The sequence below is a fragment of the Mandrillus leucophaeus genome, unplaced genomic scaffold, assembly GCF_000951045.1.
Source record: "Mandrillus leucophaeus isolate KB7577 unplaced genomic scaffold, Mleu.le_1.0 Scaffold339, whole genome shotgun sequence".
In the NCBI taxonomy this organism is placed as follows: domain Eukaryota; kingdom Metazoa; phylum Chordata; class Mammalia; order Primates; family Cercopithecidae; genus Mandrillus; species Mandrillus leucophaeus.
Genome location: NW_012103576.1, coordinates 1,237,124 through 1,264,759, shown reverse-complemented (window position 1 = coordinate 1,264,759; position 27,636 = coordinate 1,237,124). Strand labels below are relative to the sequence as shown.

Sequence of the window (27,636 nt, the reverse complement as noted above, 5' to 3'; positions counted from 1 at the left end):
GTCCTGTTTTCTCCAACTCAGCACTAGTAAGAGTTATATGGCTGGTTGACTTTAAAATTCTGGGTTTTTTTGTTTTTGTTGTTGTTGTTGTTGTTCCTTTGTTTTTTGTTTTGTTTTGTTTTTGTTTTGTTCTGTTTTGTTTTGTTTTGAGAAAGGCTCTCACTGTGTTGCCCAGGCTGGAGTGCAGTGGTGCGATCATGGTTCACTGCAGCCTCGCGCTTCTAGGCTCAGGTGGTCCTCCCACCTCAGCCTCTTGAGTAGCTGGGACAACAGGCACGTGCCACCACGCCTGGCTAATTTTTTGTATTTCTTTTTTAGTAGAGACAGGGTTTCACCATGTTGCCCAGGCTTGTCTCGGACTCAACTAGGCTCAAACGATCCACCTGTCTCAGCCTCCGGAAGTGCTGGGATTATAGGCATGAGCCACTGCACCTGGCCTAAATCTCCTTTTTTTTTTTTTTTTTTTTAAAAAAAAGAATGATATGTTGATTAGGAAACACTCAGCAAACATTTTAGGCAATGTTCATAAGGGCAAGTGAAAAATCTTAACACAGGCGATCATAGTAGAATAGTAATTTAATTTGAGACTCATAAACCAACTAGAGAATGACTTTTATTTGTATGCATTCTGCTTCTTAGATGACAGGAAACTGTATGTACATGGAAGTAATACAGAAAAGCATTTCATCTCTAGCCTGGGAGAACTGATTTGATAAATTTAAACAGGTAGCTAACTAGGTGTATCTCTAGTTTAGTACATTGTTAGGCTGAAGTTTTTAGTTGCTCTCTGTGATTGTCAGGGCACTTTGTATTCACTTCAAGTCACTCCTGGTGTTGCCACTTGAGGATTTCAAGGAAGTAAGAAATCTTCTTTTAAGCCTTGATATCATTAGCACATTATTTACTCATTATTTCCTGTAACACTCCTCCTCATCAATGAGTCACTGATAGGCCTACACATGGGCCAGTCTTTGTGAAATGCAAAAAGTTATTTTATAGCTAGAGCATTCATAGTATGGGCTTTATTAAGGTAGGAAGGCAAGTGCAAAACAATTCAACCTTACTCAACTTGGTTCTTAGTTCTGGAAGGTTCTTTTAGGACACCTGAGTTGAACCCTTCCAGGTCAAATCCTGTGAGAAATCTGCCTCCTCTTCCTTACATCTATTATGTTTTTACTCTCAGTCCCAGAGTCTTACTGGGGGTCTTAGTTAGCTTGCTCAAATTCAAAGAACTAGTTTTTTTACCTTGATTCTTTCTCACATTTTGCTCTCCAGGTCCCCATTCTGTGAGAACTCCAAGACTCATTCTGAATCTGTCTTCAATTTTCTTGTTTCTCCTGGCCACCAATTCCTAATGCCCCCCTCCACAAGTTGACCCATTTTCTACTAACTAGATCTAAACTTTTATCCTTCATCAGTGTTGGCTGTTATCCTCAAAACTGTGTCATCAATCACATCTTAACCTATTATAGGCCCTATCGATGATACATAGACTATATTGGGTGTAAACAATGTTTAATAATATGTGCACAAAGAGTATGGGATATATTGCTTGTGTTTTGACAAACATTGTGTTTCTAATCTTGAGTCATCCCTTGGGGTTCCAGGATACCTTCTTCTCCTGTGTATACCAAATTGGTGCATACTCAAGTCATGCAGTCGACCCTGCAGAACCCACATATATGAAAAGTCAGCCTTCCCTATACATGGGTTTCACATTCAGGAAATATTGTATCTTTGATCTGTGTTTGGTTGAAAAAAATTCGTGTGTAAGTGAACCTGTACAGTTCAAACCCATGTTATTCAAGGGTCACCAGTGCTAATTTTAGAGACATGTCCTTAGAAGAAGTGTTGCAGACTTCATTTTTAAAAATATAGGTATGTATAGTAAATGCCAAAGTCCTCTTGGTTTTACTTTAATCTCCAAGTTGTCCACTTTTAGTGTACAAAATTAAATGAGACCCATATGCTTGCCTGGGAAAAATAAGGATAATTGGTTCCCTGTAATCAGGGATACAAATTTCACATCCATCTGCTTAGTGGTTCTCAAGTGCTGATGTCAAGACTAATATTCAAATGACTACACAGGAATCATTTGGGATGCTTTTTCAGAAGTATTGCTTGCAAGGCCCCAATCTCAGATAGGCTGAATCAGTAGTTTTGGGGTAAGGCCTAAGTATCCACATTTTAAAAGTGATATAAGCAGTTCTAATGTATAGCCAGGATCAGAGAGCACTTAGAGAACTTGTAAGAGTTCTTTCAGCTCTCTGTTTCTGTGGTTTAAGTATCCAAGAAACCTTCTATCTGCTCCTGACTTTACACAGAAGACAAACAAGATGTTCACTTAACATTGTTTCCTTCTGGACTTTCTTCAGAGTATTTCCATACTAAATAGTTGTTGTTGTTATTGTTGTTTTAGTGGTAATGATACCTTCTGAATAAGACTTAAATTTCTAACAGTGTACTTAAAGCTGAAGAGTGCAAATTCAAGTTAAATAACAGGTAAAACAGGGCCAAGGAGTAATCTGATTGTCCTGAGGAGGTGTATCTGTGAGGTTTTCGTTTTTGTAGCCCTGTTTTGGTGTGGCATGTGGAAGTCGTCTGCCATTAATAAGTCAATATGAGGTTAATTTAGCAGTTCCTCCTATTTGACACTACAGAACATAGAGATCTTTTTTGGGGGCAGCTTTGAGAAGGCAATACAAACGCAAATAGAGTAATACATTGTGATTTTTGCAGTAGAGGTAAGGAATATTTAGAAATTTCAGTGTTTTTTATTATTATATTTAAGTTCTGGGGTACATGTGCAGAACGTGCAGGTTTGTTACATAGGTATACATGTGCCTGTTGGTTTGCTGCACCCATCAACTCGTTATTTATATTAGGTATTTCTGCTAATGCTATCCCTCCCCAAGCCCCTACCCTCTGACAGGCCCTGATGTGTGATATTCCCCTCCCTGTTTCCATGTGTTCTCATTGTTTAACTCCCACTTATGAGTGAGAACATGCAGTATTTGGTTTTCTCTTCTTGTGTTACTTTGCTGAGAATGATGGTTTCCAGTTTCATCCATGTCCCTGAAAAGGACATGAACTCATCCTTTTTTATAGCTGCATAGTATTCCATGGTGTATATGTGCCACGTTTTCTTTATCCAGTCTGTCATTGATGGGCATTTGGGTTGGAATTTCAGTAATCTTAAAAGAATATTTGATTTGGGAGCTGACTTTTCTCAGAGGTTCCAAAGAATGATGGGAATGATTAGGCAAACTAGATTCTTTATTTAAGTGGCTTTTAATTGCATTCCTTGGGATGTTTGCTATTTATTTACTTGATCTTTGCCCTTGTGCTAAAAACAGGAAGGAAACCTGTCTTAACAAAGACTTAGGATACTTTAGTTTAAAATGATGAAGGGGGGGAATTATAACTTTTGTATTATCTGTCAGGGATTCACGATTAGTAAATGTGGCAGGGGTCTCTATCCCTTAGCTAGCTAGGGAAGTGAGGTTATATTAGTGAAATCTTGTTTTCATGATTCCCTCCACTCTGAAAGTTGGTGTTTTGTAGGAGCAGTGTTAGACCCAAAATAAAAGAGTAGGAAGTGCAAACATTGTGTAAATGATGGATCTTTCTCTTTTTCTGTGTCTAACTTGCTATTCCTCAATTTAAAATCTTAAACTATATCCATGGATTAGAGTTTACTTCAGTGCTTCTTTAAAATGCAAAATGTGACCTGGTTTTAAATTTTTTGATTTACATATTTGCAAGAACCCATTTATTGTAGGAAGCAAGGAACAGCCGTATCCTCCCTCAAGTTGACTGTTTCAATCAAATCCTTTTAAAACACTAATTAGGAAGATGAAGATTTCGTTTTTGTTCCTTAACAACAGAAGATTCTTGTTTAAAGTTAATGAATACATACACTTCCCAGAGTGTCTTATCAGAAGATATATCCTATGTGTCTTCAAATAAATGATACATTTCCAAATTTTAGAATTGTTTTATAACTGTGTCAGGAAAATGGAAATACTTTTTTTCCAAAGGAATTTATAAGGAGTGAACCCATCACCAAACTATGTAGTAAGTATTTTTTCCACAAGGTATTACAAAACCAAGAACCATCACCAAAAGTAGGAAGAGGTAACTGTGGGTTAGCCACTATGTATTAGTAGTCACAATGAAATACAAGGTCTTGGTAACAGAGGACACCAAGGAAATCAATAATGATGGCACTCAAGTTTTTGAGAGGGTATTATAACAAAATATGAGCATTGAAAATGTATTTGCAACCTACTGGAAGCCTAAACTATTTTTAAAAGCCCGTATGGAAAGCTCAAGATGTGTTTGTTCCATGTGGGTACTGGAGGTGGGTGGGAATACACAAGTAGCTTGCAGTTTCAGAGACTTCTATATGGAAAGTACAACTTTTAGAAATGGAAAAACATCCAATCAGAAAGAATGGGGAAGCTTATAAGGTAAACAGGTCATGTACAAACTGTATTTTAGGCTGTGTAAAAAGAGAACTTGGTGAAATTCTTTAAAAGCAGTCATGGGTCTTGGAGTTACCTCAAAAGGTAGTGGTTTACTGGAGTAGTAGTGTGTCCATTTGGTGATCATGGTGCAAAGAACTTGATAAGAGAAAAACAATATTTTCAGTGGCCTCTTTGTCTAATAAGGAAGATAAAAGGGACACGCTGACTCCATAATAGTCTTCTGAAATTGACGATGAAATGAAACTAGGTAAAATTGTAGTAAATGAACAGATATTCTATGTAGAGTTGACAAATTAGACACAGATAGCTCACCAGAACTTGATAGAATCCTCCTATATTTTGAAGAAACTCAAAGTTTTTGATTAATAAAGCACTTAATGTGCTTTTGGCAGAGTTGGCCATCTTGAGTTTCTACTTGATCAGCAGTATATTTCCAGCAATATGAGTTTAAGTAAGTATAAGTATATAAAGTTTGTCTTGGGGTAAAATTTTAATTCAAAATTGTATATTATAAGATACAGAATATTTCTGAATCAGGAAACAACAGTGAATTTATAAATCTAAGTCATGCCTATACATTTGTTAACCTTAAAAGCCTACGCTTATTCCAGATTTTATTGAAGTGTTAAATTATTCTGGATCTTCACTGTGAGATGAGTTGTGAAAGTTCAATGTATTACCATTTTCTCATGATTACTAGCAATTAGTACAAAGGTATAGAATCTTAGTTCAGCTATTGATGATAACATTTCACATAGATAAGATTCCAACTAAAGAAAAACAAAGACCTGTAAAGCCTGGAGTCTTTTGCGGTCTGTATTATTTAGATGGCGGTTTGGAAGTAGAGCTAAGATGATTGGGATATGCGAGTTGGAGAGAGAGGAGAGTTAAAAGGTAATATTGGCAGAATGTTAGAAACTTAAAACAGTTCACCTTAGCTTAGGTTAGATATTCTCCCACTATTGCTACATTTGCATTAATATGTAAACTGTGTATAATCAGCAGCTTTATTCCAAAAAGTGCCTGATGTTTTGGCATGCACCGATTGTATTTGCTGTGTGAGAATGTTTGTGGTAGCAGGATCAGCTAAGCTCAGTTAGTGTGTGTGTTTCACTAGAATATGGACTAGCTGCCTGTTTGGGATTACAATTGTTCTAACAAAGCACATATGGGGAGTCAAAGAAGTTTGTATGCTTTTACAAAAATTTGTTATTGTCTTATGTGATTTAGTTTCCTTCATTAAAAAAATCTGATTCAAAACGTTTGTGTTCTTTCTTTTTCTCTCTCCCCACTCCCTTTAGAATAACATAGCTGATCCAGAAGAACTGTTCACAAAATTAGAGCGCATTGGGAAAGGCTCATTTGGGGAAGTTTTCAAAGGAATTGATAACCGTACCCAGCAAGTCGTTGCTATTAAAATCATAGACCTTGAGGAAGCCGAAGATGAAATAGAAGACATTCAGCAAGAAATAACTGTCTTGAGTCAATGTGACAGCTCATATGTGACAAAATACTATGGGTCATATTTAAAGGTAATGTGTGTGCTGTATTATTTAAGTCATAAGGTATTTTCATTAGAAGTTTTTTAATTCTATTTTTTTGAAAGGCAATGTCTTAAATTAGGATTTGGCAGTCTATGGCCTCCAGGCAGAATCCAGCTCCATTTATAGTGCCAAATAAACCGTTGTTAGATTTAGCAGCTGTATCCTGAATGCATCCCAGTACTCAGCTGCACCCCTTTTCCACACCTGAACTTTTGGTTTGACGGAGGAGCAGAAATGCAGCTGGTCCTGGAGACATATCCTTTGTCAGGAAAGAGCTATCCCCCTGCATTTCCAGACACTATTCTCAATGGTCTTGACTGTCTCAACCTCAGAATTGATGGAACATGTAAGTATGTCATTTATTTCATTGAGTTGTGGTAGTTATTTACACATTTGTCTCCCCCACCAGGTTGTGAACTCCTTCATAGCAGGTAGTTTAGCTTAATCAGTTCTGGTACTTACATCCCTTGGCACAGGGTATGGCACATCTTAAGCACGTGATAAATATTTGTTAAAATGGAATTAAGTGGAATAACATCTGCCTCTGCCTCCAAATAAAAGTTGGATTTTTACTGGTTCCAGGATCATGGGATTAGCAGATACCTAAAGTTCCAGCAGATGGAGATGTTACTACATAGCAGAAAACTGGTTGGTAAAACCCAGTGGTTCTTGGGTTCCATAGTTAGAAGTCAGGATTTGTGTCTGTTGAAATGTGAACAATAAATAGCTGGGGAAAAAAAGCCTCCACGAATTCTAGCTTAGTTTGCAGTTTGAATCATTTTTAAATTAAAACTGTTTATCCTTGTATTGCAGTTTTTCAAATGAAGACTGTACTAGATCTTTGCCATTCAGGGTTTAAAAGGAGGGAAGTGTTTGTTGTTACTGGTTGATCTATAGGCCAAAAAGAGTGTATCTATAACTAATTAAGCTGTTGACCTGCGTAAAAATTAATGCTATCATTTTATGCTCTGCTGACCAAATAAAACTTCGAATATCCATCTATACCTTTACCAAATAACCTGTCTTCAAGTTCACAGATTCTTTCTTCTGTTTGATTAGTTCTGCTATTGACACTTTATTGTATTGTGTCATTTCATTCATTGTATTTTTCAGCTCTAAAATTTCTGAGTTTTTAAAATGATTTAATCTCCTTGTTAAATTTATCATTTTGTTCTTTTATTGTTTTCCTGATTTCACTTGTTTCTTTGTATTTTCTTAAAGGTTGCTGAGCTTCCTTGATATAATTATTTTAAATTATTTGTCAGGCAGTGTATAAATCTCCATTTATTTGGAGTCAACTACTGGGAAACTATTGTGTTCTTTTGGTGATGAGATGTCTCCTTGGTTTTTCATGTTTATTATTGCCTTTTGTTGATGTCTCTGCAGTTGGTAGAGCAATCGCCTCTTCCAGACACTACAGGTTTCAGTGTGAAAAGACCTTCCTCTGTAGGACGGTGTGAGAGCAATGGCTGGGTGGGTTGCAGTGGTTCTGGCTCCAATGAGGGCATAGGAGCATAGTCCCTGTGCAGCTTTGTCATTTGAGATTAGTGTTGACAAAGATTTCAGGGATCCCCAGTGGTCAATACCTTGGGTGTCTACAACAGTGGTGAGGGCTGTTTGAGGTCTTTGGTGGCGAGAACTGCTAGGGTCCCCCCCAGTCTCTTTTTCTTCCACAAGAGAAATCATTGCTGAGTAGATCCCTTTTGGCATTGGGTCTGGCTTGTGGGCCCACATGAGGTGGCACTAATGTCTAGTGAGTGATGCCCATGGAGTGGCCACAGAACTAAGGCTTTAAACATAGGCATATCTGGAGGGACATGCTCTGGGGCCCAAGCCAATAGTAATACCAATGTCCTAGGTACAAATACCCACTACTGCTGCACAAGGCTACAGTGGCTGTAAGGGTGGGGTGGAGCCTCGCTATTTGTAGCATCTGAACTGGTGTCTGGAGCATAGGCACGCTCAGAGGGACCTTGTCTTCAGAGCCTGGGATGTGAGCTAGCTCACTATGGCAGTGATTGGCTCAAGTGTCTGAGCTGTGAGTGGGTGTAGTACAACCACTCAGCTGGTCTGGAGTCCAGAACTCAGGCTAGCTTTCAGTGGTGACTGTGTGGATGCCCGGAGCATAGGCACACTGAGAGAAACCTTGGTTCCGGGGCCCTGGGGTGTGAGCTAGCTTACTGTGGCAGTAGCTCCAATGTCTGAGGTATGGTTGAGCTCAGAGAAGACACAGAAACTGGGTCTGTAGTGCGGGCACTAGTGGAGCAGCCATGACTTAGAGGTCAGGAGCCTGCACCAGTTTTGAGAGTGGTGGCTTCTTTCTCCATGTGGCTCAACAATGTCTTCTTCTTGAGATGAAAGAGTTTTGTAGTCATGTATCCCTCTCTGGGGTTCCCTGGCAGAAATGACTGTTGGCTACCTCAGCAGCAAGGGAGGCCAGTGTCCTCTGCAGAGCAGGCCACTGGGGACCATGATGGCTTCTACTGTGTAGTGATACCAGTAGCCTCCACCTTTCATCTTTGTTCCTAGACATTTCCTGGCCTCTCAGGTATGCTGATCTCATCAGTGATCCTTTCTGTGGAGATATTCTTTCTCTTTTCTCCACTGTGTTGCTGCAGATTGTTAAATGGGTCCTTGAATCCTTCCAGGGTTACTTGGGTTTGTGGATAGCTGTCTATATTTGGGATTTTTTTTTATGTATATGTGGAGGAAGGGGGTGATTAAAACTGGTATCTCCTCTGCCATTTTGGTGACTTTGTCATCACTTTCTTGATCTATCTGTATCTATATTCATTAATACTGATATAGAAATTCATCACAAATTTCACTGCCTGTTTACAAAACCTGACTTATTCTAATATTAGATGTATGTGGAATGAATGCATAGTAGAATGAATCATTAAACAGCCAAACAACCACTATGTATTATACACTGTATTAGGTGCTGAGGGTAAAAAAATGATCAAACTCACTACTGCTGTCAAGGCACTCATAGTCCAGTATTGCACTGAAATGATGCAGATTCTATGGTTAAAGTATGCACAAGGTATAGATGATACACAAATAAATAAGTAGTCACTTCTGTCCTTTTCAGGAGTGGCATGAATAAAAGGCCTCCAAAAGGAGGTGATAATGCTAGTAATTTCTATCCAATTTCAGCATTTACTTATAAGTGTTAGCTCTTGCTGTATTTTACTACATACATAATTATCTGCTCCTTTGTGTGATAATTTTGCTGTAATATTTGTTCCTAAAAAGCTAATTCAGCCCGTCATACTCTTTTTTAGAGATCTCATGAGTGATCACGCAGTCTCAGTAGTTTTAGGTTCTCCTCCTAATTCCCATACAATTCCTTGGTGGTACATAGCCCCAGGAATTTGTTGTCGTGTGTGTGTGTGTGTGTGTGTGTGTGTGTGTGTGTGTGTGTGTGTCATTTGCTCATTCTGGTTTACTCTTTCTGGATTGAATCCTGGTAATTCCAGACCCTCTCTAGGGCAAATCTGAATCCTTGCTACTTTTAGGCACCTGTGACAAATACACTATTTTTGGTTGCTGACCTAAAATATTAAATAAGCCCTATTTAAAATGGCTATTCCACAATATATTGAAAAATTGGTACTGATATGGTTTGACCATTTTATTGATTGCTTATTTATTCATATTCAATACTCCCGTAGAAAATGAGTTACAGCTATATCTTCTTTTCCTAAGATTTCATATAGGGTGTTTTTTAAGTAGCATAGTAGTATACATGTGCTAGTCACCCAGTATTTACTTAATCTTTAAATAATTAAAAACTAGTTTTTTGTTTGTCCCAAATTTTGATTGTAAAGTGTACTCAGACCAGCCAGTGCTGGTCTTGACAAACCATTGTCCAAGATAGCTTCTTAAGGGATTAAATTGAATTATTTTTATCTCCTTCACCCATCATTAATTAAACTCTATGATGTAAAACACTACTTTGAAGAACATGTTGCTTCATGATAAGATTGTAGAAATGTGCAGCTGGCTTATGTTATTTGTGTTCTGAATCTATTTAAAGTAAATAAATGTGTGTGTATATACATGTGTCTCTCTACAAGACATATGTATGTACACACAGAGAAAGAAATATTCTGTAATCTTACAACATTTTCATACTATTTATTTAAATCACTTTCTTAAGTTGACCAACTCTTTTACTTATCATATATATTACAACATAGTATGACTGTTTGGGTTTGTATTTTTTTCTAAACTAAAATCACATCAAATACAACAGAGTTCTGTTCCATGTAGTCAACATAAGTCAAGGCTACATCCTCTTAGTACCATCAGGGAACTGCGTTATCAGTCAACTTACATACTTATTGTGGCCCGTTGTTCCATTTCAGGTAACATGGAGAATTTTGAGTCAAGTTAATTAAACAAACTGGGAAATGGGTTGTTCTTACTCAGGATGTCATCCATAACTAAGACCTCACTGTAAGCTGGAGGAAAAGGTTATTACATTTGAGAGAAAATTACATGCTCTTTGAAACTGTATGCAGTTGTAGTGATTTCCTTGAGACATGCAAAAAATGTACTAGGTATTCATTTTGACTGAGCTCACTGTATAACTTCATTTTTAAAAACAAGAGTTAAAAACCAGACAAACACATCAGTATGACCACAGTGTTTTCCTTTAATTTTAGTTCACTGGGCAGATTTTCTTGACAAAGTTAGTCTTTATGAAGAGTGCTAAAATAAGCAAACCCTTCCCTTCTGATCTCATAATATTGGAATAATCTTTTATAATCTTTAAATATTTTTCTAGTTCAATGTAAATCTTAAAATGACACTCAGGCATTGAATAGAATTTGAATCATGCCTTTATTTGCTGCTGAAAATTGCCTTTAGATTTCTGTGTATGTTAAGGAAATATTGCTTCCCACCCACCATCACCAATATTTATGAAAAAAAGAATTGAATAAAGGAAAATATTTCAGAATCATCTGTATGACTTTGTGGCCTTCTCCTTATTTTTCACTGAAACTGTATGTGCTTACAGCCAGTGTATGTATGCTCAATGCCTCTGGAATATTCCTTTATTGTTAACATTTCTTTTGGAGTTCTCTTATAAAACTTGAAGAAAATGGAGGCTGGAAAGTTTGTTCCTTCTTAAAATGTTCTTTTCTCAAAATAGGAATAGCTTTAAACTTAATATACCTCTAAGAAGCCCCATGTTAGATTCAATCCAACAGACGTTTATTTATTAATGCCTACTATGTGTATTCCTATTCTTTTGCATATTATGGTTAATCTCATCTACTTTGGTCTGACAACTTCTAAATTGATGTCTCTGGTTTCATCCTCTCTGCTCAGCCCTAGATATGTGTTTATAACTTGCCTCATATTAATAGCCTGCTTATCTGTGAGTACATCAAGTGCAATAACCCTCAAACTAGGGAGGTAGCATTTGAACTAAGTCTTGAGTATGATTTTGGTAGGGGTTGGAAGGTGAGAGTGGGGTAGGGACACAGCATTCCAAACTGGAAGAAAATGACTCAGAAGTGGTAAATTTTCTAGCCATATTCTTGGCAAGATGATCTCTACTGTCACTTCCAGTTTTATAAAATCTTACGTGCTGTATGTTTTTTTTAATCAGGCAAAATAAACACTAAATTTGCCATTTTCTCTGTCTCCCAAGCTGGAGTACAGTGGTGCAATCTCAGTCCACTGCAGCCTCCATCTCCCAGGTTCAATTGATCCTTCCACCTCAGCCTCCCGAGTAGCTGGGACCACAGGCATATGCCACCACACCTAGCTAATTTTTTGTACTTTTAGTAGTGATGAGGTCTCACTATGTTGCCCAGGCTGCTCTCAGACTCCTGGACTGAAGCGATCCTCCCACCTCGGCCTCCCAAAATACCAGGATTACAGGCATGTTGTGCAGCCCTCACCACCACTGATTTCCAGAACAAATAAGGATTCCTTATTTTCAGATCTAGAAATTGAGTAGTTGTAATTTTAATGCTTAATGGTATATACTACTTTGTAAAGTCACATTTCAAGCTTTCTATGAACACGTTTTAGTGACAGTTGGCAAGCTTCTGTTTTGAATTAGTACAAACAAAAAGGCACACATTGTTTTTAACTTGGAAAACAGGTGCTTTCATTCATGCAGAACTGCAAAATAGACAGGCATGTTTTATAAGATCTTTTTCTTTTAAATGTCAGGTGAATGGGAAGCTCTCTGAATTCATATGATAGAGTATAGTACTTGTTAGAAACAAACTTGTGGCAAAAGAAACAATTTTTAACCTATCCACCATTTTAAGAACGACTTTTTTCTTCTCTTGCAAAAAGTGTAAAGATACGTCAGATTCACAATTCTCAGGTTGTGAGTGCCTAAGTTCTACACACAAATACAAGTTATATGAACCTTTCCTGGAACTCCTCTTCCCTCACCAGTACTGTGGGAATTTATTTCCTCTATTTCCTAATGTAGACTTCACTGCTAACCAAAACTCTCAGCTTTCTGCTCGCAGTGCATGCTGGTCATCTATGGCAGGAAGAGTGGGTATCAAGATTACTGGAGGAAGTGGTAGGGGAACACTGTTCCTCCGTTTCTCTTACAAATTCTACATAGTGTCAGCATACGGAAAGGAGAATCCTTTTGTCTTAGTTAACTGAGCCCTCCCTTCATGGCCCAACCCTAGGCCACATCCCATTCTCCACACTGCAACGTCAGTTCCACTCTGATTCTTCAACTCTCTCCCATCCCCTAAGCACTCATCATCATGTCACTGGAGTCCATTCTCTGCCTTGATAAAGTCACATCCTCATGGAGATGCCTGGAAATTTTAAATTGGACTCCTGAATACCTCCCAGGGATTTTTGAGTTTGAGGGCTACTGGCAGTAGCTTGAGAGTCTTCACCCCGCAGCTGGGGTTGTGAAGGTGAGAAATGTGTTTCTGGCATCCCAAGTTGAAGCACAATGCTGAATATATTTTTTCACTTGAAATATTGTTAAGATATAAATAGCAGTGAGTTTCCCTGGTACTTTTCATGCTATACTACGAATGAATACATTTGTGTGAAATTGTTTTTTGGGAGGACTACCCCAGGAACCTAGGCATTATTTTTATGGAAAATGCTTGCTTTTAAATTTCCCAACATCTTACTTAAAAATCAACTTTTGGAACACAGTCCAGTCACTACTTGGCTGCCGCCAGTATAGTAAAATCAACCATTCTACTTCCAATCAGCTCTGTGGTCCCACAAAAATTCAGAGACTACCACTCATGAAATGGTATGGAGACAGAGGTGTCCCTTGTATTTCAAGCTATAGCTAAAACAAAAAGGGTTTAATGGTTTATTCCAGTGTTTAACTGATGGTACTGAATGGTATGTGTGTGTGTACACCCGTTGTAGAATTTGTATACATATATTCCTCCCAGAAGCCCCATTTCCTCTTGTTCAGCTCACAGAGAAGTTAATTCCACCTGGAGTAATCATATGTTTTTGAAGCTACACCCTCCCTTTTTCTTATCCATTTACATCAGAGGTAAAATGAACAATATTCTTTCTAGGTTCCATGTGTGTACCAAAAATGCCCGTTAACCATAGCTGATAAAAGTTAGAAGTACATCAAAACAAATGAAAGCCAACAACTGAAATAAGGCAAAATGTCCATTGTCCTCAAACTCAAACCCAAAATTTGTACAAGCCCTCATTTACCTCCTCATTCTTTAATGCAACTGTATTTTCTTTCCAATATCATTCAAAATAATTATTTAAAGCTCTGTTTTTTTAATAAAAATTACTAATAGTTCAACAATAACAAACAGTACTTTCATTTGTTTAGCTATATCATAGGCAAAAAGGTATGGGGGTAGTCTAAGCTCAGAACTTAAATTTGGAATGTTCTATGGAAAAAATATATTCTGGGTTCCCAAGCAACCACTTTTAAACCTATATTTTGGAATCTGTTCTTTATTTTTTTTTAATTTTTAATTTTTGTGGCTACAAAGAAGGTGTAAATATTTATGGGGGTACATGAGCTATTTTGATAAAGGCATATAATGTATAATGATCACATCAGGGTACATTTACTCTTTATGTTGCAAACAGTCCAGTAATACTTTTCTAGTTATTTTAAAAAGTACAATTAAATTATTATTGACTATGGTCACCCTGTTGTGCTATCAAATACTAGATCTTATTCATTTTCTCTAACTACTTTTTGTACCCATTAACCATCCCCAACTGCCCCTCCCTACTATCCTTCCCAGCCTCTGGTAACCATCCTTCTATTCTCTATCTTCAAGGGTTCAATTGTTTTAATTTTTAGCTCCCACAAATAAATGAGAACATGCAAATAGAATCTGTGCTTTAGTATGTGAGATTTAATATTTTTGCTAGTATGTTATTTTGGCTCAGGTTTGTAATTATTAAATTGTTTCATGGCTTTACAGGGTTCTAAATTATGGATAATAATGGAATACCTGGGCGGTGGTTCAGCACTGGATCTTGTAAGTATTTTAAAATAATTACACACAGATGCAAATGTGTGCATATGCACATACCTTATTTTTTTTAATTGAAGATCAATGGCTTTTGGGCACGCTAAGTGGTTGCTTTAGTTAGTATGTTCAAATTAAATTCTTTTTTCATGACCACTACCTTATGTAGGTACAGATGTATTGTACGTTTGGACATGTTGCTGGCATCCTAAGACTACATAAGAATGCAAATACCTTAATAAAATAAAGTATCCCAAATTAGAAGGGGATGTGTGTGTCCGTTGCTGTCAGTTTGACTTTTGCAAGCTTATCCCTGAAAAAAACTGAGTTTTCTTATATTTTTAAAAAATATGTAATTGAGATAACTGTCACTAAAAGTGATTTTTATGAACTGAATGTTTGTGTCCCCCCAAAATTCATGTGTGGACATCCTAACCCCCAATGTGATGGTATTAGGAGGTGGGGACCTTGGGAAGTAATTAAGTCATGAAGGTGAGTTCTCATGAATGGGATTAGTACCCTTATAAAGGAGGCCCCAGAGAGCTCTCTGACTTTCTTTCCACCATGGGAGGATGCAGTGAGAAGAAGACCTTCTGGAACTCAAATCTGCCAGCCCCTTCATCTTGGACTTCTTTCCCAGTCTCCAGAACTGTGAGAAGTAAATATTGTTTAAGCCACCCAGTCTGTGGTATTCTGTTATAGCACCTGAATTGACTAAGATAGTGGTACTAGGGTTCTAACCAAGGTAGGCCTACAGATCCAGTTCTTTGCAGAGTTCTCTCTGCCCCTCTATAGGTTATTTGGAAATGTAATGGCATTTTGGGTTGTCACAATGACTTAGAAGTGCTCCTACCATTTCAGTGGTCATGGATCAGAATGCTAAAAATGCTAAAATCCTGCAGTGTGCAGGAAAATTCAACCCAATGAAGATGCATTCACACACAGAATGCCTTTGAGAAACACTGGTTGTTCCCCAATTTAGTATGATCCTATCAATGTTGAGTTTCTTTCCCATCCTTAAAAATCTTTATTAATATGATACTATGTTTAAAATTCAGTATGATTTATGAGAGGCAACTTAGTGTAGTAGAATGACCGGGCTGGCCTAGGGTGTTGAGGTTATAGGTGCCTGTGAACCAGACACGAACTTCCTGGACTTAGGTGTTCTATAAAACAAAGAAGTTGCACTAAGTTATTTCTAAGTTCCCTTTCATCTTTAATATTATATGATTTTTTTATTTGCATGCTTCTGCCTTAGAAATTATAGCGTATGCTGTTTCTAAGAAAGTGTTTTGATTAAAATAATCAAGTAATATTTTAATTCTTATTTTTTTAGGTGGAGATGAGTTTTCCTAACTGAAAGTGATTAAATATTTTTAAAGGCTTTAACCCTGACTGCCAGTGACTCAAAGTTTCAAATAATTTTATGAACAGAAATGACTGTAAGAGATTTTCTTTCCTTTAGGCAGAACCATATTTAAACCATTCTAAAGAAATGGTAATTAAACTTGATGGAGAGCCTCATCTACTACTAGGAATTCATGTCAGTTTAATCAGTTGCTGAATTTGGTAATCTTTCCTTGTGTCTAATCTAGTTCTTATATCCTAAAGCCTGAGTTCATTTTTTTTTCTCTCCTCTCTAGTGAGAGAACACCACTGATGTTTCTTTGTGTAATAATCCTTCATGCATATGGAGTCAGGCTTCATTCTCCTCTTGAAGTTAAATGATCTCATTTTTATTTGTCTTGTCACAGAGTCGTATTATTCAATAGTTTTTTCATTAGCTCTACAAGAAGCCTCTCAATTGTTTCATTATCCTTCTTCCATTTTTTGAATATTAAAAGCCCTTTCCAAATTTATCAGTTGTCTTATCTGGTCCCTTAGGGTGCTCACTATGTCTCTTCCCCGTTTTGGAAGCATTGGCAAAGCTAGGCGACTCTGTTTAACAGGATCACTGATAGCAATGTTAAGCAGTGAACACTGGCCTAACCCCAACCAACAACCCAAATCTGTGTCCCCTAGTAGTAGTTTGGTCAGTTTTATGAAATCTCCAAGTTAAATGATTGTGAGATCTTAATCTCATCCTGCTATTCTGAACTCTACTTAATAAAACAAATAGCCATTAGTATCAGTTTCAATGAATGAAAAATGTTGTTAGTACTGTATTGGTTAAGAATCAAAAAACCTAGGTCGTAAACCCAGCACAAACACTGACTGCCTGGCAAATATTGGGCAGCCCTTTAGCCTCTTTGTGTCTTAATTTCTTCACATGTTAAATGAAGAAATTGAATCAGTAATCTCTAATTTTGTGTTCTTAGCTCTAAAATTCAATAATATTGTGATTTAATTAGAAAACTCATTTAACTAGAGTTTCCAGGGAGAGCAGATAATGAGAAAATGTGCTATTCCCTTTTCATGTATATTCCTGTACAAATAAATGCTATCATTTGGGGGAATCTAAGACAGGATTAGGTGTAGAGGAAGGCTCTGCTACTAAGAACAACAGGAACTAAGAGGGATGTTTAGCGGAGAGTGTTTCTCACATTAAACTGGTGCCTGGTGCCTAACTAATGGAATAACATAAGATTACAACTTGTCATTTATGTCAACATTATACAGTGTCTACCTTGAGTCACTCCCATTCTTGAAAAGCAATTTATTATATGTGAGCAGACTTTGAGTATATTGCACATCATTTTATTGAGTTTATTATGCTCCACTTCTTTCCAAAAAGAATCGTGGTGGCTTGCAACAAAAACACATATAGTAAGATGACTAGAATAAAACATGAGCCCCAAGAAAAAAGAAATAATATGCTAACCATAAGAGAGGGCATAACATAGCAGACTGCGTTAGGGACTGGCTGGAAGTTAAAGAAGTGTGACAAAGATCCACGAGTTCACAAATGTACAGTCTTTGAAAGAGTCAAGGTCCCTCTCTTGCATATTCTCACTTGACAACAGAGGCAAATTATACAAGGCAAGTACGCTGCCCTGGGACAGAGATGTTATCTGTTAGAGACATGACAAGGTCTTCAGTTATTGAAGATAAGTTCAAATGGAGAAATGTGTCTCCTTGCCACAGAGTCTTTCTTCCCATCCTCCTCCAGCACCCAGTTAATTGAGACTTCACTTTTATTGAATTTTAACATGAACCTAAAATATAGCAGATAAGCTCATGAATCTTTAGGATCCCCTTTTTGTTGTTTTTACTTGAATATTTTTAAAAACTTCTGTATTAGCTAATATACTGGCTTATTTATGTTACTTTTAGATATCCTTCAGAATGATAGCTAGTAGGCCATACATTAATCTTGCCCAATCACTTAAATAACCAAGGATATACCTCCTCTGGCCTTGCTAATGTCCTATGATCAGATGATACTAATTACTGATCTTAAGTAGTGTGACGTTTGTCCTTCAGTTCTTTTGTAGTACCTCAGAAGTTCATTGCCAGCCATCAATAAAATAGTGTGCCATTTTCACCCTTTCTAGAAGACTTTAGAAACTACTTTAATCACAACTGTTTGAGTAGAAACTTTGGGGTGGAAGTTGATAGATTTGAAAGTAAATAGATAATGTTACCTAGGAAAGGGACCTGTTGAATTACAGACATCCCTGGAGGATACTATATACCCAGACCACAGTTAATATTAGATGGTGAGACCAAAGTATGAGTTCTATTTTAAGCTGTTAAATTTCATCATGAAAGTGCCCTTTATTCAGCATAAATATGGCATTCATGAAAGATGAAATACACAAGGTGCCAAAGAGCTACGGATCCCTCCCAGTGTGAGGCAGAGTGGGCAATGTTTGATTTTCACCACCTCTTCCCTCCTTCCAGAAGCAAACAGAACTCTACCTCGGCTCTGACTTTAGATTCCCACCCTTTCCTGTAATAATATTGTACAGTCCACTGTTTGTGCTTTATGAGGTACCAGAATTTTAAAATAACCATTTATTTTAAAGAGGGATTTTCAGATATTCCATTACAAGTTCTCCTGAAACCTAATCATTGCTTTCCTTGTATTCCAGTTGGAACTATTGGCTTTGGTACAGGGATGGGGAAATAAAGGGATATGTGTTACATTTATTTGAAAAACATTATCCCTCCATGATTTATTTTTTTTACAATCATAGTCTGAATAGTTTAATTATTATATTCTTGGCTAAATTTACAATTTCAGTCTCAAAAAGGCTATTCTTTACAATATTATTAAAATACATAAATGCTGACTGATGTGATCAAATAGTTGCTGTGGAAGTCTTATGGATTCTCTGACCTAAAAATCAGTTTCGTGTCAATATGTAGTAACTTTTTCACAGCAAATGCCAGAATTTAAGTAACTGATATCTCTTTTTTTCTGTCTAAAGAAAAGATAGTTGGTTCTGTCATTATGTAAGCATATTTGTTCCATCTTTGATGTAAATATTCAGGAACCTCAGAATCTGAAGCCTAGTATATAGGTGAAAGGGCTCATATTATCTTTCATTAAACTGAATCATTAAAAAACCTGTTCAGCCCTTTGATTGAATTCTTTTGCTTTCTTCCTTCACATTTTACATTTTTCCTCCCTTGTTTAGATATTGGTTTGATAAACAGAACAGCATCATGTGTTTAAGTGATTTCCTCATTTCAAAGACACCAATTTTGAATTTGATGTTTCCAAACTTTTACACATGTGTGTATGTGTGTGTGTGTTTTTCCCCTTAAGCTTCGAGCTGGTCCATTTGATGAGTTCCAGATTGCTACCATGCTAAAGGAAATTTTAAAAGGTCTGGACTATCTGCATTCAGAAAAGAAAATTCACCGAGACATAAAAGGTATACAAAAATCTAATATGAACCTGAGAAAAATAGAAGCATTCTGAGCAAGCTGAGTTTTCTTTTCTTTTCTTTTTTTCCTCCTAGCTGCCAATGTCTTGCTCTCAGAACAAGGAGATGTTAAACTTGCTGACTTTGGAGTTGCTGGTCAGCTGACGGATACACAGATTAAAAGAAACACCTTTGTGGGAACTCCATTTTGGATGGCTCCTGAAGTTATTCAACAGTCAGCTTATGACTCAAAAGTAGAGTATTACCTGTTCAAACTGTTTTGGGTTTGTTAATAAATTGTATGTGGCACGCTATCCTAGTTAATACACTGCCTTATTTTTCCTTGTTTCACAAGTGTTTCTTAAGCTAGAGTTATGTCGTATTTTGCTGCTTAATCATAAATTCCCTCACAGCTAACTAATATTTGGACCCTATTCACTTCAATGGCTTTTCATCCCACATGGAATAAAATCCTAAGTCTTTTCTGTGACATATAAAGCTCTACACAATCTGGCCATTATCTGCCTCTCCAGTCTTATCTCCTACCACTCTCTTCTAGATTATTCATCCACAGTGGCCTCGTGGTTGTTCCTCAAACATAGCAAGTACACCCTGGCCTCAGGACCTTTGCACCTGCCCTTCCCTCTGTCTGAAAAAATCTTCCTCCCACAATCAGGTCTGCTTAAACATCACTTACACAGAGAAGTCTTCCCTGGCCATCTTATGTAGATTTGCAACACCCTTGCCCCCATCATTCATTATTCTCTTACTATGCTTTGTTATTTTCTTCACAGAAGTTAACACCATCTGGCATCATATTATGTATTTATTTATTTATTTGTCTCTCTTATTAGAATGTAAGCCCCTTAAGAGCAGGGATTTTTGTCTGGCTTATTCACCACTGAAATCCTCCATTCTGAGAAGGGTACCTGACACAAAGTATGGAATTCATTATGTTTTAAATAAATGAATTATAGTAATAAAAATTTATTAACACCACATTTTCTTGAGAGACAAGTACTGTATGACCATTAGGTTCCACAGACTATTTTGTGGTAGTATATTGTAATGGAGTTTCAGGTGATATACATATATATATTTGTTTTTCCTTTTATCTTAGGCTGACATTTGGTCGTTGGGAATTACTGCTATTGAACTAGCCAAAGGAGAGCCACCTAACTCCGATATGCATCCAATGAGAGTTCTGTTTCTTATTCCCAAAAACAATCCTCCAACTCTTGTTGGAGACTTTACTAAGTCTTTTAAGGAGTTTATTGATGCTTGTCTGAACAAAGATCCATCATTTGTGAGTATATATTGCTATCATTACTATTTATTTTCTATTATTAGATCTACTTATAGCAAAGGCAGCTTTTCCTGCAATAGGGAATACAGTGCATGTGAGAATTGTCTAAGATCCATCCAGGAACTTGGTTCTTCCTTCTGTACTGCTACTTCTATTGAGTTATTAACCAGATTCTTCATTCTTTTTCTCCTTACCCTTCATTTTTTTCTTGGTACCCAGCTTCCTCCTTATTCTATTCATTATTTCCTATTTCAGGGGGAAATAAATTTGAGAAGTAAAGTTATCTTTATATTATGTCATTATTAAAGTGCATGTATAAATACAGTGATTTTTATTCAGCTGTTTTCATTTTTCATGAAAAGTTATGTTTGGGTTTAACTGTTTTTTTTTTTTTTTTTGAGTCAGAGTCTTGCTCTGTTGCCCAGGTTGGAGTGCAGTGGTGTGATTTAGGCTCACTGCAACCTCCATCTCCCAGGTTCAAGCAATTCTCCTGCCTCAGCCTCCCAAGTAGCTGTGATTACGGGCACCTGCCACCATGCCTGGCTAAGTTTTGTATTTTTAGTAAAGATGGATTTCACAATGTTGGCCAGGCCGGTCTCGAGCTCCTGACCTCTAGCGATCCGCCCTCCTCAGCCTCCCAAAGTGCTGGGATTACAGGCATGGGCCACTGGGCCTGGCCAGGTTTAACTATTTTTATTTAGTGTTTAGAAACTTCACCGTGAAGTTGTATACTTTTCCTAGGCTAGTGAGCTCCATTCATTTACTTGGCAGATTCAATTACAGTTGTTTTACTGTTGTTGAAATAAAGCTGCCTTGTGACTTTTCGAGACGAGAAATACACAAGAGCAGTCCAAACTTGATATATCTATTTTTAAGTTGATGATAAACATTCTGATATTAATAAAGTGAAGGCGGGACATTCTCCACAGCACCTGGTGTTTGCATTTAGATGCAATAGACATTGATGTCTGATGGAGAAGGGGTTATAAGATATGTATAAATAATAACAAAACTACAGCCTTGCAAGTTTTCATCAGTTTTTTTCAAATTTACAGTAAATGTGATTAAAGTATTTTAGAACACTACTTTGAAATGTTTTTAAATGTTTACTTTCTAAATACTGTCATGTGTCTCTCTGCTTTTGAGAAGGCCCTGCCTGCCAGTTTGCTGGTGGGTAAGCCACCTGCTGCCCATTGGGCTTTAACAAATTTAGACGCCAAAGTAGTAGATTCAATGCAGTTGCCTTGAGCCACTTCAATAATAGAATTAGCTATTTTCCTACAGCATTTTAGTTGTTCTTATATCTACAGACATACCTTTATACCTTTCAGCTTAATAATTCAGATGATTTTTTAACCATTCCTTGTAATCATAAGAGTTCAACAATTGAATATGCAGCCTTGATCTTTTTATCCTTAGCGCCCTACAGCAAAAGAACTTCTGAAACACAAATTCATTGTAAAAAATTCAAAGAAGACTTCTTATCTGACTGAACTGATAGATCGTTTTAAGAGATGGAAGGCAGAAGGACACAGTGATGATGAATCTGATTCCGAAGGCTCTGATTCGTATGTACAAATTATTTAATTTTTATGTAGGTAGCCTATTTAAATATTGTATATCTTTTAGCTATGATCAGTGTGCTTGTTCTAGCATAAAATATAAACCATATTTTGAAATTTCACCTTAGAAACTGTAAAAATCTTTTTCAATCACAGTCTGGAATACAATGAAGTTGGAAACATGTTTTTCTTGGAAGTGAATAGCTCTAGTTTTAAATGGTCTTGGTCTAACCCCTAGTGGATACTTGAGTATATTACAAAATTTTGGAGCAAGATTCAATTAAAAGTGTTATATTAGTTTGCCCAAAGTAATAAGGAGCTGTGTTTTCTCATACTTTGATGGCAACCTGCAAAATCCCTCTAAAGAACTTTCCTTTCCCACGTCTTGGCCATGTACCAAGTCAAAATCAGACTGATACATTTGAATATTCATTTATGTGTAATTTTTATTTCTTGAAAAAGTTGTAGTGTTTTATAACAACAGCGTTTACATTAAAAATTCAGCCTCTAAGTCCGTCAATTAATTTAGACTAGGAAAGTCTGTATGCTATGCCAGAATTTAGTCCTCTACCAGCTGAACTGGCAAAAAGGCAACACCAAATTTATTTAGATACTACCCTGAGATTCTTCCATTTATGAGAAATTGCTCAATGTTGGAAAGGGATAAAAAATATCAGAATAATTTGTGCCCTATTCTGATGGGTGTTAGCCTTAGCTTCCCATAAGAGTCACTCATGGAACCTTAAAGCAATCACAAGCCACACCACTGGAGATCCTGATTCAATAGGTGGGGAGCAGTGAGGGACAGGTATTTACATTTGGTAGGAGGTCTCAATGAAGCACACATCGAGCTGAGAACCACTCCACTACCACTCTGTAGTAAAATGTAGTATTCACCTGAAGCTGAGATCAGATCTTTTTTGTACCAGGAGTTTTTAAACATTGGTACAATTATTCCTTTAGATTCTACATACATCGATTTGATATTTTTGCCATGCTAAATCATTTGGTCACTTATAGAGGTATCTTTGGCAATCTCTTTAGGGAATCTACCAGCAGGGAAAACAATACTCACCCTGAATGGAGCTTTACCACCGTACGAAAGAAGCCTGATCCAAAGAAAGTACAGAATGGGGCAGTATGTATATGGAGACAATTACTTACTCTTCATACAGTTTTTCAAACTATGTAGTGAGATTATAATGGCCCAAAATTGTTAGGATTGAATACCCCAAATGCCTGTCTGCCTCACTGTGTTTGTAGTATGCTTCATTTGTCATTAGTTTTGAGCTAATTAAAAAAGTTAATAGAAGTTACTTAAGTGGCCATATTGGAATTTTTTTTTTTTTTTTTTTTTTCTTTTGAGACGGAGTCTCGCTGTGTCGCCCAGGCTGGAGTGCAGTGGCCGGATCTTGGCTCACTGTAAGCTCCGCCTCCCGGGTTTACGCCATTCTCCTGCCTCAGCCTCCCGAGTAGCTGGGACTACAGGCGCCTGCCACCTCGCCTGGCTAGTTTTTTGTATTTTTTAGTAGAGACGGGTTTCGCCATGTTAGCCAGGATGGTCTCGATCTCCTGACCTCGTGATCCGCCCATCTCGGCCTCCCAAAGTGCTGGGATTACAGGCTTGAGCCACTGTGCCCGGCTCATATTGGTATTTTTTAAGTGCATTTCACCTAGAGATACATAAGCCCAGGGAATCATAGGTATCTATTGTAATCCTAGAAGTTAGAGGACTTCTGGATGATGAAGGGGAATGAATGACAGGAAGAAAGCTTAGAGACTTGCCTTGCATACAATATTTTGTTTTCAGTGGGGCATTCAAATTAGTTCGTATTTGTTAAAGAATAAGAAAATCATAACAATTATTTTAATTTCATGTGTATAATCTGTATCATTTGTTCAAAGGAGCAAGATCTTGTGCAAACCCTGAGCTGTTTGTCTATGATAATCACACCTGCATTTGCTGAAGTAAGTACAGATTAATTGGCCTTGGATATCTGTTTGAAGTAGTATAATATTTTAAGTGTTTTAATTATTACTCTTTCTCAGCTTAAACAGCAGGACGAGAATAATGCTAGCAGGAATCAGGCGATTGAAGAACTCGAGAAAAGTATTGCTGTGGCTGAAGCCGCCTGTCCCGGCATCACAGATAAAATGGTGAAGAAGCTAATTGAAAAATTTCAAAAGTAAGTTGGAAATGTCATTTTAAAAATTATTTTGCATTTTCTGTTGTATGTTAATTTATGATGCAATGTAATTTCTTTGATTCAACCATTCCAATTATTCCTAACAAAGTCACCTTTTAATACATAGTTGTATACTTAAAAATAGTTTTTGTTTGTTGTGTATCTTAAACATTAGCTTTTGGAATTTTTAGGCATGACAAGGTAGTTTTCCACTGCATGAAATGGCCTGTTTTTCTTTCTCCACTAGTAGGAGTATGGACAAAAGGTCACTGAGCATATTCTCATTTGAGCTCTCATTAATATCATTGGGGAATGCTTTCTTTCTTGCCACTACCCTCAGAATTTAACAAAACACCACTAGTTGCATAATTTCCAGTGCTAAAGTTCCTACATTTGACCTCCATATGAAAAGTTAAGGAAAAGGTAGAGGGACTCAATCCAGACTGAAAAAGGGCTCTTATGTTCAACTTCAGTTTCTATGTTGTCTCTTGAAATATTCATTTGATTTTGTTCACATTCAAAAAAGTTCTTACATTTAATTTTTAAAAAAATTTTCAACAAGACTTTTGTATGCATGTACACACATATACACTCCTTAGCTCAAGCAAGCTATAAGGTGATACTAATTTTAGCCTTGACCTTGTTATATCTCTTCTCAGTGCATCTTTATATTTCTTTGTTTGTGATGCCACTGGGATTGAGTTGGAACAAACTCTGTGACCTGTGAAATCACACACTCTCAAAGATCTTTCTATCTGATAAGGCTCACTTGTACTCGTAAACCTAACCCCCTCTTAAAATCCCTTATATTTTAATGAAGACCTCCCATTTGAAAACAAATCAATTGGAAGTTGTGAAATCAGATACAGAAGGGATTTTTGAACTTGTTTATATTTTAACATCTACATGATGAGATTCCATAAAAACAATGTATCCCTTTTGTGGAATCAGTTTCTTCATTGCAGAGTTCATACAAAAGAGAAATATAAATATGCATAGTTGTACATTTGTTTACATTTTTAAAAAATTTTATAGGTGTTCAGCAGACGAATCCCCCTAAGAAACTTATTATTGGCTTCTGTTTCATATGGACCCAGAGAGCCCCACCAAAGCTACTTCAAGCTTAACAATGCTTAACCCATGAGCTCCAGGTGCCTTTTGGATCTTTGCAACACTGAAGATTTGGAAGAAGCTATTAAACTATTTTGTGATGGTGTTTATCATTTTATATTTTGAAAGGATTATTTTGTAAGGAGTAACTTTTAATACTATAGTTTCACCTGTATTCTAGTAAATGTTGAGACACCGTTTTGCTTTTAAGTATCCCTATTTCTTAAGTTAAGTTACTAAGATGAATACCTTTCACGTCTTGATCTTTAATTGACTACAGTCATGAAACGTACAGGTCTTTCAAAGTCATTCTCAGTATTCAGCTTTTGTAAAGTATCAAGCTTCAAAAAGTGTTGTTGTTGTTGTTGTTGTTGTTTTAAACATGCGTATTCTAAAAATGACTATTGGTGGGGAGGTGTAAATAAGTCATACCTTCTTAAAACAGAAAATTTTAGTAAAGTCTTTTAAATGAAACCTGTAAAAGTATTGATTCTTCTACCAAGTTGGTATGATATTCCAGGCAGCTCAATGATTATCACATTTGAGAGCCTGTGTTTGAAGCATTTACAGGCAATGTACAGCAACAGAGGTACCTCTTGGTGTATAGTATTTACATTCTCTTTTAGGTAGAAGAGGCAATTTTACCCTTATTTAACATGGTTAGAAATTTAAAGCAAGATCATTTACCCAAGGATAGGTGTTTGGTAATGTTGGAGGAGTTAGTCTGGCTTCATGTTTTACATCTTCAACTAAAATCCCATACTATCTGCTTGGATTTTGAGAGCCAAAAAAAAAAAAAAAAAAAAAAAAAGCTGATTGTCATGTGATTAAATACCTGATCCATAGGTATGAATATAAGTTACACCAGCATATTTTTGCCATGGTAATGAATTGTCCTATAAACTATTTATATATTTTTGTTCTTCATAATTGTCACTAATAAGCATCAGTTTGTTGTTTTTAAAAGGATATTTAAGTGAGCATTTTCTAGTTCACATGAAAATAACCATAGTACAGGATGATTTCTGTCCACTCAAAGGTAAGTTAGATTGCACAGTTAATTTTCACTTATATTTATGGCACTATTATGTTGGTGATGCCTTTTTCTTTTAAGCCCAGTATTATGCCTGCCTAAGTTCTGAACTGGGGCTATATTTCAGTAGTTGTAGAATTATTGATATTTAGTTTTGATAGTTAATGTTTAATTGTTTGGATCTGCACAATTTGGTTTTTGCACAAAAGTCATTTTTAAAAAAATCTGAGTAATTGCCAAATATTAGACGAAAGATATTCTTCCTGTAAGGAATACAGTTTTTAGTCAAAGTGGCCATTACATCCTCTTTTTACTTTACATGGTATAGATACTTGAGAAGGTTGTTCTGGTGTTGTATGCCAAGAAAATTCTTTTTATTGGTGCCTATATTGTAACAATTATTTTTAATGCATTGTATTTTGAAGTAATGGTTCAGTTAAATTTTTCACCCGCTGTGTAACTGAAACACAATTACAGTTTATAATCTGTAGAAGTCTGGAGATAATTTTGCAACTCATGTTATGGGTTAAATGAATATTTTTGTAAAAGTAAAAGCAGCAAATTTATAAATTGATTATTTGAAACTTTACAACACAATTGCATCCCAAATACAAATTGTATTGCTTATTCATTATAGCTATTCGTCCTGTAAACTGTTTCTAGGTGAAGCATACTCCAGTGTTTTGGGGTTTTGAAAATAAATATTTAAATTTCACAGTCCTCAATGTTTGTTTTCCTTGAGATGGGGGTGTGGTATGGGACTTCAGTGTTTCAAATTATTTCTCCTTTGTCCTTTATTGTTCAAACACTAAAATCGAAGTTTCTGTTGGAAACCAGAAGATACTCTTCACATTTCATTAAGCATTAATTATAGCTACAGTGAACATCTGTCCTAATTTCCAAGCCTCCCGTCTTGACCAAATTATTAATAACGTCCCCTTTCACTTGAAAGTGTCCTGGGTTGAACAATAAATTATATGGTCACCCTGATTATTATATTATTAAGAGATCATATACAGATATAAACTTAGTGAAGATTTTTAGAAATTGATATGAGAAATACCATTAACATAAAGGAGTTTAAGTTTTTCCTAGAGAAGAGGTT

At 36.5% G+C, this 27,636-nt stretch overlaps 1 protein-coding gene across 4 annotated transcripts in view; it reads left to right on the top strand.

Annotated features, from left to right (window-relative positions):
* The window catches only part of STK26 (serine/threonine protein kinase 26), a 52,396-nt gene extending 25,145 nt beyond the window's left edge, over positions 1–27,251 (top strand). The window contains exons 3-13 of one of the 4 annotated variants that reach the window (XM_011988812.1): positions 5,792–6,022; positions 6,617–6,682; positions 14,473–14,529; positions 19,235–19,343; positions 19,431–19,588; positions 20,455–20,640; positions 22,060–22,208; positions 23,247–23,340; positions 24,108–24,170; positions 24,252–24,388; positions 25,424–27,251. In XM_011988812.1, coding sequence (XP_011844202.1) covers positions 5,792–6,022; positions 6,617–6,682; positions 14,473–14,529; positions 19,235–19,343; positions 19,431–19,588; positions 20,455–20,640; positions 22,060–22,208; positions 23,247–23,340; positions 24,108–24,170; positions 24,252–24,388; positions 25,424–25,448 — 1,275 coding nt within the window. In that variant the 3' untranslated portion in view covers positions 25,449–27,251. The remainder of the gene's footprint in view (positions 1–5,791; positions 6,023–6,616; positions 6,683–14,472; positions 14,530–19,234; positions 19,344–19,430; positions 19,589–20,454; positions 20,641–22,059; positions 22,209–23,246; positions 23,341–24,107; positions 24,171–24,251; positions 24,389–25,423) is intronic. The other 3 variants (XM_011988813.1, XM_011988814.1, XM_011988815.1) reach the window with 3 other exon arrangements.
* Positions 27,252–27,636: the final 385 nt, after the last annotated feature.